Raw genomic sequence first — 13113 nt, 5'->3', positions numbered from 1 at the left:
CTGCTTCCACACGCCAAAGTTCTGGAATGCCTTCCACTGTGTCGATGATTAGTCAGCATCATAGTATACCTCAGACATTCCTTTCAACTCTCTTGATGGCGAAATGCCCAATGTATAGTGATAGGTATTTTCAAAGATCTACATTGACAACGGATAAGATGCAGGGACTAATGATCTGGCATTGACTGGATTGATCTAGGAGTTGGGACAGCGCAGACACGGCAGGACCCTTTTGGACATCGAACAGGTCAGTGAGAATCTACTAATAGTATGGAGAGTGCTGGCAATTTCTACTTCATTTTCATGGAGATACTAAGTAGAGAGCACGATTGGAGCAAACAAGATTTCGACGCGCAGCGCGTCGTGCTACTTCACCCCGCCACACTGGTGCCTGTCTAGATCCATGGTAGTCGCGATGGCAGGCAGACACACCAGGCATCATTCTGCCTTTACTTAATCACACGTGCAGTCCAACTTTTCTACTTCTCTACAACTTCCACTCCCTCTTACTTCATTTCTTGAGAGTACAAACACTTCGTGGCATTCGCATTCCTAAAGTTCGCTTTGACGTTTGAACCTCAAGTCACGGCCATCACACATACAACAGCGAAATTGTTCCACGTATTGCGCCCAGTCATCCGTGATAATGCCTATCATCACCCGATCTCGTAATAAGGCTCAGCTTCCATTCCAGCATCCTACCTCTGGTGTCGCCGACGCCGTGAAGAAGGCTTCTATTGTGACCACTCAAGTGAATACGAAGAAGCGCGATCACGACAGTGACAACGAAGCCTATGATGTACCACCCGCCAAAAAGAAGGCAAAAGCAAGAACAAAACCGAAGGCGGTCGCTACTGTCGTGCCAGAAGCTCCCAAAGCCTCACAGACTCCCATAGTAACCCAGAAGGTAGCTGCCAAATCAAGACCAAAGATGACGAAGACGGAGAGAGAGAAGAAGCGTGTCAAGGAGTACGTGATCGGAAGCCAACATCAATATTCTACTAACTCGAGACCAGTTGGCAATCAGCTCCACCCGAGGAGTATGCCAAAGCCCGTAAGCGTGCGCTCACACAGAGGTACGTTATTCCAGTATGGGCGTGACCATATTTGTCTAATGTCACTAGAATGTTCGTGATCGAGCGTGAGAGGACAGGCACTGAGGATGTACCGGAGGAACGGGTGGAACTCGCAGGCTCAACAGGCAATATCTACAAGGTCTACATAAGGGAAGTGCCCTTCTGCAACTGTCCACAAGGCCGGATGGGCAAGTTCTGCAAACACATCATCTATGTGAGTGGATGAGCGTCAAGCGTGTAGACAGGTCTGACGCAATATAGGTGCTCACACAGGTTCTCAAAGCTCCACCTGAACTGGAGTATCAGTACTCTTTCTTGGCCTCTGAGCTTCATGCCATTTTCAACGGTGCTCCTCTTCCTATCGACACTATTGATGAGAGTCACGATGGAAATCGCAAAGCGATTGAAGACGACTGTCCCATTTGCTGCTTCGAGATGGAACAGGAGAAGGAGCCCGTTACTTGGTGTCAAGCTGCGTGTGGCAACAACATGCACAAGTCCTGTTTCGACAAATGGGCTGCAACAAAGAGAGCCAGTGGTAGCAAGGTCACTTGTCCTTATTGCCGCAGTGAATGGCAGGACTCGGCTGTACCTCAAGGCCCAATGAGAAAGCTCGCGAACGGGGGTGTCAAAGGCAGGGACGGATATCGAAACATTGGGGCAGCATTAGGACTGCCTAGCAAACGGAGTATGGTGCGCTTTGTGTTGGCTGCAGTACGGTCTGCTGACATGACTTTCAGATTACTCGAGTGCGAATGACGAGGTCAGAGATGCGAATGAGCTGTTCGAAGCGGGTGAGGCAGGTCAGCCTTGATTTGTCTGCGCCATGCACAATGCACACGTGTACCGCTCGACATTGAAGCCACAGCATCGTGCACCTACCCACCACATGGCAAGGGACCTTTGGCGACATCATCGTCGTGATGGAGTGAAGCGGCATCGAAAGAGGGTTTAGGGGTGTCACCTCAAGATCCTGCATCGAGGCTCATTACTCACATGTAATAATACGATATCATACCCTGCAGCCTTGACACAATGTAACATGACTTATGAATAGTTTGTGAGCATTATTCAGAATGCGTTGCATAGTGCATGGACAGACATCAAGCTGTTGCTCATACACTGAGATATTGCTAAGCCTTTGGTCCCCATTCGTATCTACTAAATCATCACCCTCTGCAACGACGTCGTCCACGCTGAGTCACCGTCATAGTCATTAGGTATCTCACCAAATCTTGATATACTCGACCGATAGCAAGTCGATCGTCTGACCATCTCACCACACAACACAGCCTCGCGTGCCCGTGTCCGACTCGCCGACGGTCAGATACGGACTACACAAGCTTAATAAATAACTATGGCACGGCACTAGAGACCTTCTTTTTCGTAATGCCAGCCGGAACAGACGGATGGCGAGAATACGTAAAACGCTCACCTTGTAGTCAAGTCGATCTGAATCCTCCGCTCTGAGACGGGGGACTGAAGGTTTCTTGAGCCGCGAGCCGCGAGCCGCGAGCCGATTCAAACCTTCTTCTTCTCTGTCAAGTAATCATCAGTTGAAATGTAATCAGTTAGTCAGACGCATATCGAACGCCCTACCCAAAACCTCGCATGCATCGGTGTATACTGTATACTGTATCGTGTATCCCCTGTCCGACGAAGCAAACGTCGTCGTTCATTACTAACACATTATCGCGCTTCCTAAAAATAACCACTTCCGCCATCGAGTCTTACTACTACCCATGCCCATACCACTATCCCTGTCCCTGTCCCTGTCCCTGCAACAAACTGCAGCGCACGCACGCACGCACCTTCCCAATCAAGTAATCAAGCACGCGCGCACGCGAGATCTTGCCTAATTAACCTGCCCTTTCCCAACTACCTCTTCTCACTACTAATGAGCTTCCCTGCCTGACGACTACCGAACGTTCCATCCATCCGGATCTGACATCAGCACTCTATCTCCAAGTTCTTCCATCTATCCGGGTGGTGTGGGATGTGGATGTGTGATTGTGCGGTTGTTGTATAGATCGGCCGAGGTGCGTGCGTGCGTGCGTAGCTGAGAAATGCGTCCGTCCATCATCCATGGAGGATCCATTGGGTGGATGGTGGTAATTAGAGGTGGTAATTAATTAATTAGTCAGGGGGCGGTGGAGTTTTCGCCCGTCGGTCGGCAAATTCGTCGGCGCGGGCCGAGGGTGTGAGGCGAGCGAGGGAAGGTGAGGCAAGACAAGGCAAGACAAGGCAAGACAAGGCAAACAGAGATCCATAGATAGATGGATACGTAGGGCTGAGGATAGGAGGGCTAGTGGGGAGAAGGTTAAGCCGTAAGGAGGGGGTGGGAGTATGGATGGTGTATCTGACTCTGCATCTACAAGGCAAGACAAGGCAAACAGAGATCCATAGATAGATGGATACGTAGGGCTGAGGATAGGAGGGCTAGTGGGGAGAAGGTTAAGCCGTAAGGAGGGGGTGGGAGTATGGATGGTGTATCTGACTCTGCATCTATCTGTGCATCAATCTATCTATTCATTCATTCATTCGTTCATTCATTCATTCACCCATACAACTAAATTAGCAGACATCTACTTATCCGCGTGTTACATCCATATCAAACACGCAGAACGCTCAACGCCCGACCGTGTATCTACATCCCTTTCACAAAACCCAAACCACCAATCCACACATGACAACATAATACCAAAACCCTACACATAACATGCATCCGCGCATGACACAAACCAGTTCCACAAAATCGTAAAATCGCAAAAACCTAATCATAGTAAGAACCTCCTAACCTACCAAAGGCAGTAATTGACCTAAAGTAAGTAGTACTATCAAATCGCACAACAAACACCAGATACAGATAGATACCAAACAGAACAGAACACACATCACGACATCTACAACAATAATAAGGTAACAAAAGTCCAGGTTAATAATTATATAAACCCCGTCGAATTGCCTTTTTTTTTCAGAACCTAATTAGTCTAATTATTAGTTCCACAAACCTAGGTAGCCTAATTATTAAATAGCCTAACCTTCCCTCCAGCTGGGCGCACCTCCAGCTATTCAGGCCCGTTCCCCATCCATCCCCTACCTATCTTGGCACCACCAGCACCTACAGTAACCTAACCTAGCCTGCCCGTAATACATGACAGCTGCATGACACGTACATGAGAACCCCGTCGGCCGAGACTCAGACTCAGTCCCCCTCCTCTCCCAATTGTCATTCATTTCAGGGCTTCGCATGAGCTGATCATGCCTGCCCAAGTTGGCAAGGGGGCGGACTAGGTTTGGAAACGATTACAGATGTGTGTGTTTATCTCAATTTATTTTGGCCATTATCGGATGGTTAAAGGAATGAGCACGATATTGCTTGATAATTGACTGATCATTATTCCAATTCCACCACAGCGCATACATACATACATACATGCATACATACAGTACAAGGATGGTGTTAATACACTTCGAAATCGTCTCCATTAGAGATTCCTCCAACATTAATTTAATGTACAATAGATAAAAATACAGTGCAGCTGGGTCACACACGTGATGACCTCGGTAATTTATAACGTAGACTTGGCCCAAGAAGAGGAAGAAGACGAAGAAGAAGGTCCCCAAAAATGTGTTGATAATTTGAGCCTGAGAAAGGGGGGTATAGTATGAAATCGCTGAGACAGTAAACAGGAAATCTACGTTGTCGCTAATGCCCAAAGACTACAATGTGAAACGAGATAAGCGCGTCATTGAAATGCGCATTTTTCCGAGATCTGCAACATGTTCGGCGCTCTGTTTTCTGGACGTAAAGGAAATACATGAACATCATAAAACATTCGCTCGGCCAGTATCAAATATTCATATACCGTCATAAACACATTACCACCAGGACCTCAGGAGGTTCGGCCGGCGAGCTCCAAGCGAGGAAAAAGCAATAGACATGAAAACAAAAATCGCTAAGAGTGACGGCAGTGGAAATTGTGTAATGTCGGGCGCAAAGTGGCCGGACTATGACGTCATCGCGTTTCGAACAAGCGGGGTCCCTATTCATCGGCAGCTTGGCGCGGACCACGATGATGCGAACTGATGGCGCACAGATCGATACGTGCAATCGAGTCAAACGGCGTTGACAGACGTCAGACACCTTCGCTCAGTCATGCGCACCACCTCGGCGACGGTGCTTGCCGGGAAAGTCCACTTCCGGATGCACGACGCGCATATGTCTTGTGAGCGCGTCATTCCTGGAAAACGTTTTTTCCTCGATGCAGAGCGCGCACCTGACCTTTTGCTTGCGGATGTTGTGAATAGTGTCCTCGTGTCTCGTCAAGTCGTACGGCCTGGAAAACTCCGTGTTGCATGGCTTGCCAGTTGATGGGTTTGTGCGCTTGCAGATGTGCGGACCAGCCTGTGAATTCCGTTCCATGAGCTCTGCAGACGATAGATGGCTGCCAACTCCTGGACTGCCGTGTGTAACGTTTTGGCGATGTCCTTCACGTTTATGTTTCTGCAGCTCTCGTGGGGTTTCAAAACGCTGGCTGCAATTCTGATATGTGCATGAATACGTGCCCCGATCTGCGTTGACGTTTTCTGGTCGACGGACGTCTTCGAAACTGTTGTCCAGACCAGCCTCGCTGGCGCTTGACTCCATGGAAGTCAAGTGCGCTGGGAAGTCTGGGGTTGGTTCAGGCGCAGGTGGCATGTTACTGATGCTTCGGTATTGCTGTTGGGTAAATTGGACCTGCGGGAGGCCTTGAGGAACGACTGGTGCCATAAAGTTATAGTTGGCAGCTGACGAGGGCGTGGTGAAGTCAGCCTCGCCTGACCGCGGAATGTTCCAAGAGGCCTGTTCTGTGTTGCCGAACGGTTGGAGACCAAATTGGTTGCCACTGTTAAATTGCTGACCGAATGACTCTGAATCGTTCTCGGGAAACAGGGACATATTCTTGGTATCCTCCGAGTTATCGTAATCGAGAGACACTTCCTTCGGAGATATCGTCTTCGGTTGTTGCTGCGCCTGCTGGTAGTTCCGCATCGCAGAGCTTGCCTCGGCTGCCACAGACTGTTGCTGTTGATCGCGTAATTGCGAAGCGTTCAAGCGATGAGACGAGCCCATGTAAGTAGATGTCGGCTTGAAAGGTGATGCAGGCTTCTGGATTTGTGGTGACTGTGATCGTGCAATCGACTGAAACTGCTGAGGAGAGAGATGCTTTGGTGTTGGGCGTGCAAGGGACTTGCCCATCATCGGCCTATTCCACATGTCTTGACTTTCAAACTTGAAGTTGGACGCGACATCTGGGGGAAATTGTAAGTACTGAAGCCAATCATCGACGTCATCATGGACTGGATTCTCACCATTGGATATCCTTGATACCTCCTCGAAGTCGTCGTTGTGTGGCGTTGCAGGCGAGTTGCGACCATAACTTGACACCGAGTAATCGTCGTCATACTTGGTGGTATCCTGAAGAATGTTCCTCATCGCGTCGTGGGCGTTCCCAGTTGTGGTGTAAAGGTTAGGTTGGGAGTTGAAGGTCTGATATGAGGAAGAGAGAAAAGACTCTGAAGTGGGTGTCTGGGTGGGAGTAGGTAGAGAAGTTTGCTTCGAGTAGAGTGCGGTTGATTCGTCAGCGCTGAATGATGAGTCAGTGAATGGTAGTTCAGGCACGGGATGGGCGACGTACGGGTAACGGACAGTGGCGGATGCATTCGCCGACGTGTTGTTGGAGGCTGAGCTGAAGTCTGATCCGGCCGACGATGTCGAGGGTGCCCGGCGATGCGACGCTGGGACGCGTTTCTGTGGTGTCTGCAGATGATTGTTGTTGTTGTTGTTGTTGTTCCCTTGTTGCCTGCTAAACATGTCCCACTCGTACAGATTCCCAGACTGGCTGTATGCCCCTGGCAATTGAGGCACCGGAGTCGACTGCTGGACCCGGATGGCGGGGCTATTGGTATAGTCGAAGTTGTTCATGAACGATGTCTCGCTGGAGGGTTCAATGGTGGAATCCTGGTCGAAGTTGTAAGGCAAAGTGTTGAGGTAGTTCTGCAGGTTGAAGTCGGGCGACGCGGTGGTGGGTAGATGGTCTGAGAAGCTGGAGTGTGAAGGTGCAGGCGATGGAAGCTGTTGATTGACGAAGGTGTTGTTGAAGGTATTGCTGCGTTGTTGCGGATGGCGAGCTAGCATGATGGAGATGATGTATGGCTCTGTGTGGGTGTGTGTGTGTATGATGAGGTGGACAGAGTGGGTTGGAGGAGGGTGGCAAATTATAAGTTGACAGGAACAGTGTGTGTGAGTGGATCCATGACCGGTAGGGCGATGACGCTGCTTTGCTGCAAATTCAGGGTCCAGTCCCTACTCCCTAGCGTCTTTGGTCGCTCCTCCCCAGTACGGCGATCGGCACCTGGCCCCGCTTATTTTCCATTACTACCTGCATTAGGTAGCTACCCAAGTAGTACTAATAGTGCTCCAGTGCGACTTCCCCAACCGGCCGCCCCACTTCTCGCTCGAAAGCAACAATAAAAAAAACTCTGCCTAATCCCTGCCTGCCCGTTTACTCGGCTTTTGCGCACACAGTCGGGATGTCGGCCTGACTTTTGGCTGATTAATGCCTGATTCTCTACCTTCCAAGCTTCCATCATCATTATTTGACGAACGGCCACGGAGTCTTCATGCACACCGATAGATACCCACGCAAGTGTCCTGCATATTCTATTTTCGACCACCTGCATTGTTCAGCAGACTACTGGCATTGTGTTGAGAAGCTCTGGGCTCACAGTGCGACAGTTGAGTCCGGTCGAGTCCATCACAACATCACAAATTCACAGCAGAGTCCAGCCAGTCTCGGCTTCTAGAAGACACTCCAGACCTACGTTAAGAGACACGGGGGTCGGCGGGCGCGACGCTAGTGACATGCACTAACCCATTATGGTCTAGACTGCACGGCCACATCCCCCGGTTTTCCGACGCCGGACTGCAATCGATAGCCAATCTCCATCAATCCCTGACACACTTCCAAGAATACTGAGCAATTATGTTATTTCTTGGGCAATATCGATATATTCCCCATCAGTGACTATACATGGTTATACATGAAAGAGCCGCATTGCTGCGCCTCATCGAACCCTTGGACCACGACCACAACCACGACCACGACCCGCCGGAAGCAACCACACTTTGCCGAAGCGAGGAGACCGTTCAGGGACGTGCAGAGCGCGCGTAAAGGTCGCTCACCCAGATCCAATCTCATGATCGACAGCCTCAAAGTCGCGTGATCACTATTAGCACGTATCGTGGTCAAGTCCCGCGTAGATGGATTGCTCTGATCAACGTCGACCCTCGTTCTCGTACACGGGGTATGCCCAGCTATTGGTATCGCTATTGGTATCGCTATTGCTGACCGTCGCAACAAGCCACGCCAAGATATCGAATGATCAGTCATAACTAGAGCTCGTCGGTAGCTGAACGGTTGCGCGGCCACGCGTCCGCCAGCCGTTGTTTTCCCGATCTCCAGCTTGGGACATGCTTGACTGCTGCATACGGCAATACATGATTGGGAGTGCCACGCGACTGGGAGGCCAGCTAGCCATGTGAAACTCTATATTTGCGATGCAAGCGCCCAATAGCATGTGTCGCAGTAACAACACTGTACGTAACGTTCAGCTTGCACGGAATTCTGCCCGCGCGCGCCGACGACGACGACAACGACGACTACTGTCTGTTGTGAAGCCTCGCCATATCTGTCGCCAGCAAAGCAAGCAGGTAGCAGTAGGAAGCAGGAGAAGGTTGCATCTAGATTCCCACGATGGATGCAACAGACCATTCGGCCGAGCATGTGGAGGAGCATTCATGAGCTGGAAATGGGCTTGCAGTGTCAGCGTTGCTGCACTTTTTCAGATTGAAAGGATCGCATCGGGGCATAAGCTTTTCTCTCCCCATGCTCCCAAATCACCACACGCCCACACGCGGGATGGATGCTTGTGCTTACTCTGTACGTACAGCGGAACGGTTCCCTTCGCTTCATGGCCAGCTGCAGCCCCGCGGCGGCAGCGTGGTGGCTTGAAGGGAGAGAAGAAAAAGAAAAAAGGTTGAGGCTGTGTGGGTCAAAAATTTTCCATAGGGCTGGCCCGGCTTACATGGAAATGCTTGCTCCAGAACCCGCGGCCCCATCGGTGGACTTGGACTTCCCGAAGAACACGAGGCTTTTCCATTGATCTCATCCACAATCCATCCCCTTACCATCGTGGCTGGAGTTTGCCAAGATCCTGACAGCACACACTCGCATGTTCCACCCGTTGGGCGCACACATCTCCGCGGTGTTCCATTCGCGAACTCGTTGCTGACCGAGACAACGGGGTGGAAGGTTATGTATCTCACGCCCAAGAAAATGTTCCTTCCATCTATCACTATACGGAGAAAATTTCTTTCTGGAAACGCTGCGTGTCTCACCTGCAACCAGGGCATTCTCTCGCTCATAATTCGGTGGTGCGTCTGCTATTCCCCTGTAGTCGAGCACGTGATGACGGATCCACGTGACTCGGGTCGTGGGCCCGTTAAGTCCGTCGGAACTCCCCTGACTCGTATGATCAATGACGTAGCGCGCGGCCCGGGACCCGACGTCCGTTCATGCATGCGCCCTGGACGAAACAAGGTCAACTTTTCAACATCTTTAACCCGACCACTGCCGCCCTAACACCCGACCACCGCGACGACGATGAAAACAACGCAATGTGATAGAAGGCTTTTTTCAACCCTCTGCAACGCAATGCAACCCATCCGCAACCTCAACCCTGACACTAAAGACAATGTACACAGCCCGCTACACACCAACCCTACACACACAGCAAACCAGCCTGTATAAAGCCAGGTCCGCCCGCAAACGATCACCACTAAACTGCCCTGCCATACCCCCTCGCCCGCGCAGTCAACTCCGTTCCGCATTAGGAACTGTTCCCCCCCCTGGCCACACTCTCATCCAACCACTCAACCCCCTCTACCCCTCCCCAGCACATCGCATACTCAACCGTTTCAAAGAAAAAGCATATTAATATCTCTCTCTCCGCCCTACACGCCCTGCAAAAAGGAAACCTTAGCGGGACAAAGTTTGCAATTTAACCTGCTACGTAGGTGGTGGTGACTGCCCCGGGGTCGTGGGTACGCTGGATGGATATAGACCCTGAGCCCTGCATTTCTATCCCTCCGTATCCATCCGTGCGTGCATATATATCTTCGACATTCCATCTTATGTCATTTTCTTGTCGATCTTCATGCCCTGTTTTTTTGCACTCTACTACTTCTTTGGCCGTTTTTCATTTGGGGGTGGCTTCTTGCCTTTGCCGGGTGTGAGGGCTTGGTTTTGGTAGATTTGTGCATTGCTTTGCTTTACATTGCACTGGACTGGACTGGGACTTTGGGTTTGGGGCACTGGGGACTGTGGTTACCGAGTATTGATTTTTGCACGTTTGTATAATAATGTACACTGCCGCGACGCAGGGCAGGGCATGGCATAGCATGGCAGGGCAGGGCATGGCCAGGTCATGGAACGAACGCAGGGTTCCTGCCCAGTTTCGCACATCCCGGGATCCCTTCTTCTTTTTTTTTAGGAGGTCGATTTTATGTCATTTTATCGTTTTGTCTCTGGGTTCTTTCCAAGTTCTTTTTTCCGTCTATTTTTTTTTTCTTTGAAGAAGAGACTGTGATGTGAGGTGATGTGTGACGTGACGTGATATGACGTGCGTGCTGTGATAGAACCACGCGATGTGATATAGCTGCATTCTGGACGTAGCTTTACCTCACCACGTTTTAGGAAGAATGACAATATAGTCTGAGTATGGGATAGGTGTACCTATCTACCTCTCTTCGTGCCTAGCTCGCTAGCTATGTAGTAAGTCTGTAGATGACCTCCAACTGGATCCATTCATAATATGCCTTTCAAAGTATAACTCCCATCCTCACAAGTTAAATATATCTCAATATACCTAGTAAAACATCTCCTTACAAATCTTCACTAAGACGCTCTTGAATAAACATGCCAAAGTCCTTCCAAGTATAAACATATTCACAAGTAGACTAGGGCGATATATAGAACGATATATTCATATCTACTCCTATACGCAAAAGGTAAGTAAAGCCTATGGGTATTATTGTTACCATACTACGATCATCGCTATATGGGGTATTGTAAATGACGGGATTATGTTAATTTCCACCGTGATAGTTGCACGATGTGTGTTTGCTGTTTACACCTTCGAAAAGAGACTATTTTTCGTGCCGGGAATGAGTGTTGCTGATGTGTGTTGTTTGCTTTTATAGCTTGCAGATGTGTGTCCTGGCGAGGCAAAGCATGCTAATGCATAGGTAGGGAATAGCCTGAGTCTGTCCAACGATTGGGGAGGCATCGATCGAGAAAGACACGAGAAAGTGTGCTTCTGGAATACCCAGCTACACGTCTTCATATTCGTAGGCCCCTCATCTCGAACTCACGCTTGCTTGCTCGGACCTAGTGGTAGGTTTCCACATATCTGTGTATGAATAGTGTATCGTTGTTGTTGTTGTTCTCAACCGGGAACCCAACGATCGGGCCGCCGTGAAACCCTCCCATATCTTGTCGTCGTAATCTGCTGGTCTGGAATACGTGGCGACATGGGTCTGTGAGCTCTGGCCTGCGTTTTCGTTATCTTTGATGGACGGGATTGTTCATGGAGGAGCGAAGCGTGCTTCGACGATTCAACACCATCACAGTTTTTCTGCTTGCCAGTGCGAGAGCTGTGCTTCTTCCTACGAGTAGTGGGTGCTTGTCTCGCGTTCGGGGTCTTCGTGGTATCAGCCATCGAGCCTGGCTGCTGCTGCTGCTTCAACTTCGCTGCTCGCGATAAGGATGGCCTCGATACTACATGTTTGGGTGTCGAGATTCGTTTTGAACTCACGGCTTTGACATCTGCCGCGGGATGTGCCTGCAGTTCCATCTCCCTACCCATTTGCCTGATCCAGTCCAGCATGATCGTGTGCCGCTCAAGATCCCGCTCACCATACCGGATAAGCCGCCGTATGGCATCCTCATCCTGCGGCGTTGACCCCTCACTCAGCTCCTTCTTCAAACCGACAAGTTTGCTCTCTGAATTGTTGTAGTGGGCCAGCTGGTAACTTAGAAACTCGTTCCATCGATCGATCCGACTCTGCTGGTCTGGTCGCAGCTGCCGCCGCAGCCGCTGGTGTGCATGAAACTCGCGCCATGAACGCAGTTGGGCGCAAAGCGGCAGACCGCTTGACCACGGAAATGACCGCCAATATTCGATGATCGCGCGATAGTCTTCGGGCAAGTGCTCTGATCGATGGATTTCGAGCCCGGGTGGATAGCAGGGTGGGCACCCTTCGGCTTCGAGCTGTTTGCGTGCCTTGTCTTCTCTCTGGCAGGAGTCACGGTATTCTTCTTCCTCGTCCAAGGGCGGAGTCATATCTCTGAATTTGCAGATATGTTGTTAGCAATATGCGCGGTGGGCATAATCATCGATAAGAAAGGATAGAAGAAAGATGGAATACTTGCCTCAAAGCTGCCAAAAGTTTCTCACACACGGGTGCATTTTCGGTTTGTAGTTGACGTGCTTTGTGTGCAATCTCGAGTCGTTCTTCAGGCGAAAGCTCAGCAAGGCCTGGAATTGTGATGATGCTGCACAGCACGTCAAAAGTGGACCAGGGCGCAGAAAAGGAAGCCTGTACCTTATGTCCTCATAGTCTTCGATTCGTGTCTGTAGAATCCGATCTTGAAACTTAGATACAGTAGGGCTATTCATCCTGGAAGATCCTGGAAGGTGATTTAAGTGCGAGACTTGAAGGCTTCCTAGAAGGCCAAATGGACATTGGAAAGAAGCGCTCTCACGGTAAGACTTATTAAGCCAGGAAAAGGCGTGGTCTTCATGTCACGTGACTAGGGCTCTCGTCTGTTAATGAGTCAAGAGTACATCAACCAATAGATGGACCGAGGTAGCCAAGTTGCGATTAGCGGCCCGCTCGGAACAGACGTAATGATAGGCCGAACTAACCCGA

General features: G+C 50.1%; 4 protein-coding genes across 4 annotated transcripts; 1 reads left to right on the top strand and 3 right to left on the bottom strand.

Annotated features, from left to right (window-relative positions):
* Positions 1-646: 646 nt before the first annotated feature.
* On the top strand, positions 647-1890 carry EJ05DRAFT_498969 (uncharacterized protein; the record flags this gene model as incomplete). The annotated part of the gene is made up of 5 exons (XM_033746760.1): positions 647-969; positions 1017-1076; positions 1125-1290; positions 1338-1764; positions 1817-1890. 5 exons carry the CDS (start codon positions 647-649, stop codon positions 1888-1890), a joined length of 1050 nt encoding a protein of 349 aa, XP_033602218.1.
* Positions 1891-5229: 3339 nt separating this feature from the next.
* Positions 5230-7257, bottom strand: EJ05DRAFT_498968 (uncharacterized protein; the record flags this gene model as incomplete). Its single annotated transcript, XM_033746759.1, has 2 exons — positions 5230-6706; positions 6758-7257. 2 exons carry the CDS (start codon positions 7255-7257, stop codon positions 5230-5232), a joined length of 1977 nt encoding a protein of 658 aa, XP_033602217.1.
* A 1482-nt stretch (positions 7258-8739) lies between these two features.
* Positions 8740-9652, bottom strand: EJ05DRAFT_308836 (uncharacterized protein). The gene is made up of 2 exons (XM_033740670.1): positions 9059-9652; positions 8740-8935 (listed from the first exon to the last, which is right to left on the bottom strand). Exon 1 carries the CDS (start codon positions 9544-9546, stop codon positions 9091-9093), a length of 456 nt encoding a protein of 151 aa, XP_033602216.1. The 5' UTR covers positions 9547-9652; the 3' UTR covers positions 8740-8935; positions 9059-9090.
* Positions 9653-11627: 1975 nt separating this feature from the next.
* Positions 11628-12860, bottom strand: EJ05DRAFT_498967 (uncharacterized protein; the record flags this gene model as incomplete). Its single annotated transcript, XM_033746758.1, has 3 exons — positions 11628-12528; positions 12641-12736; positions 12787-12860. The coding sequence occupies 3 exons, from the start codon at positions 12858-12860 to the stop codon at positions 11628-11630; spliced, it is 1071 nt and encodes a 356-aa protein (XP_033602215.1).
* Positions 12861-13113: the final 253 nt, after the last annotated feature.

Source organism: Pseudovirgaria hyperparasitica, assembly GCF_010093815.1.
Source record: "Pseudovirgaria hyperparasitica strain CBS 121739 unplaced genomic scaffold EJ05scaffold_5, whole genome shotgun sequence".
Taxonomy (NCBI): Eukaryota; Fungi; Ascomycota; class Dothideomycetes; order Acrospermales; family Acrospermaceae; genus Pseudovirgaria; species Pseudovirgaria hyperparasitica.
The sequence above is the reverse complement of the archived record's forward strand: the minus strand, read 5'-3'. Positions and strand labels throughout refer to the sequence as shown.

Bases quoted from the DNA above. Each gene is read 5' to 3' on its own strand.
- EJ05DRAFT_308836 (XM_033740670.1), bottom strand. From the start codon at position 9,546: ATGAGCGAGAGAATGCCCTGGTTGCAGGTGAGACACGCAGCGTTTCCA.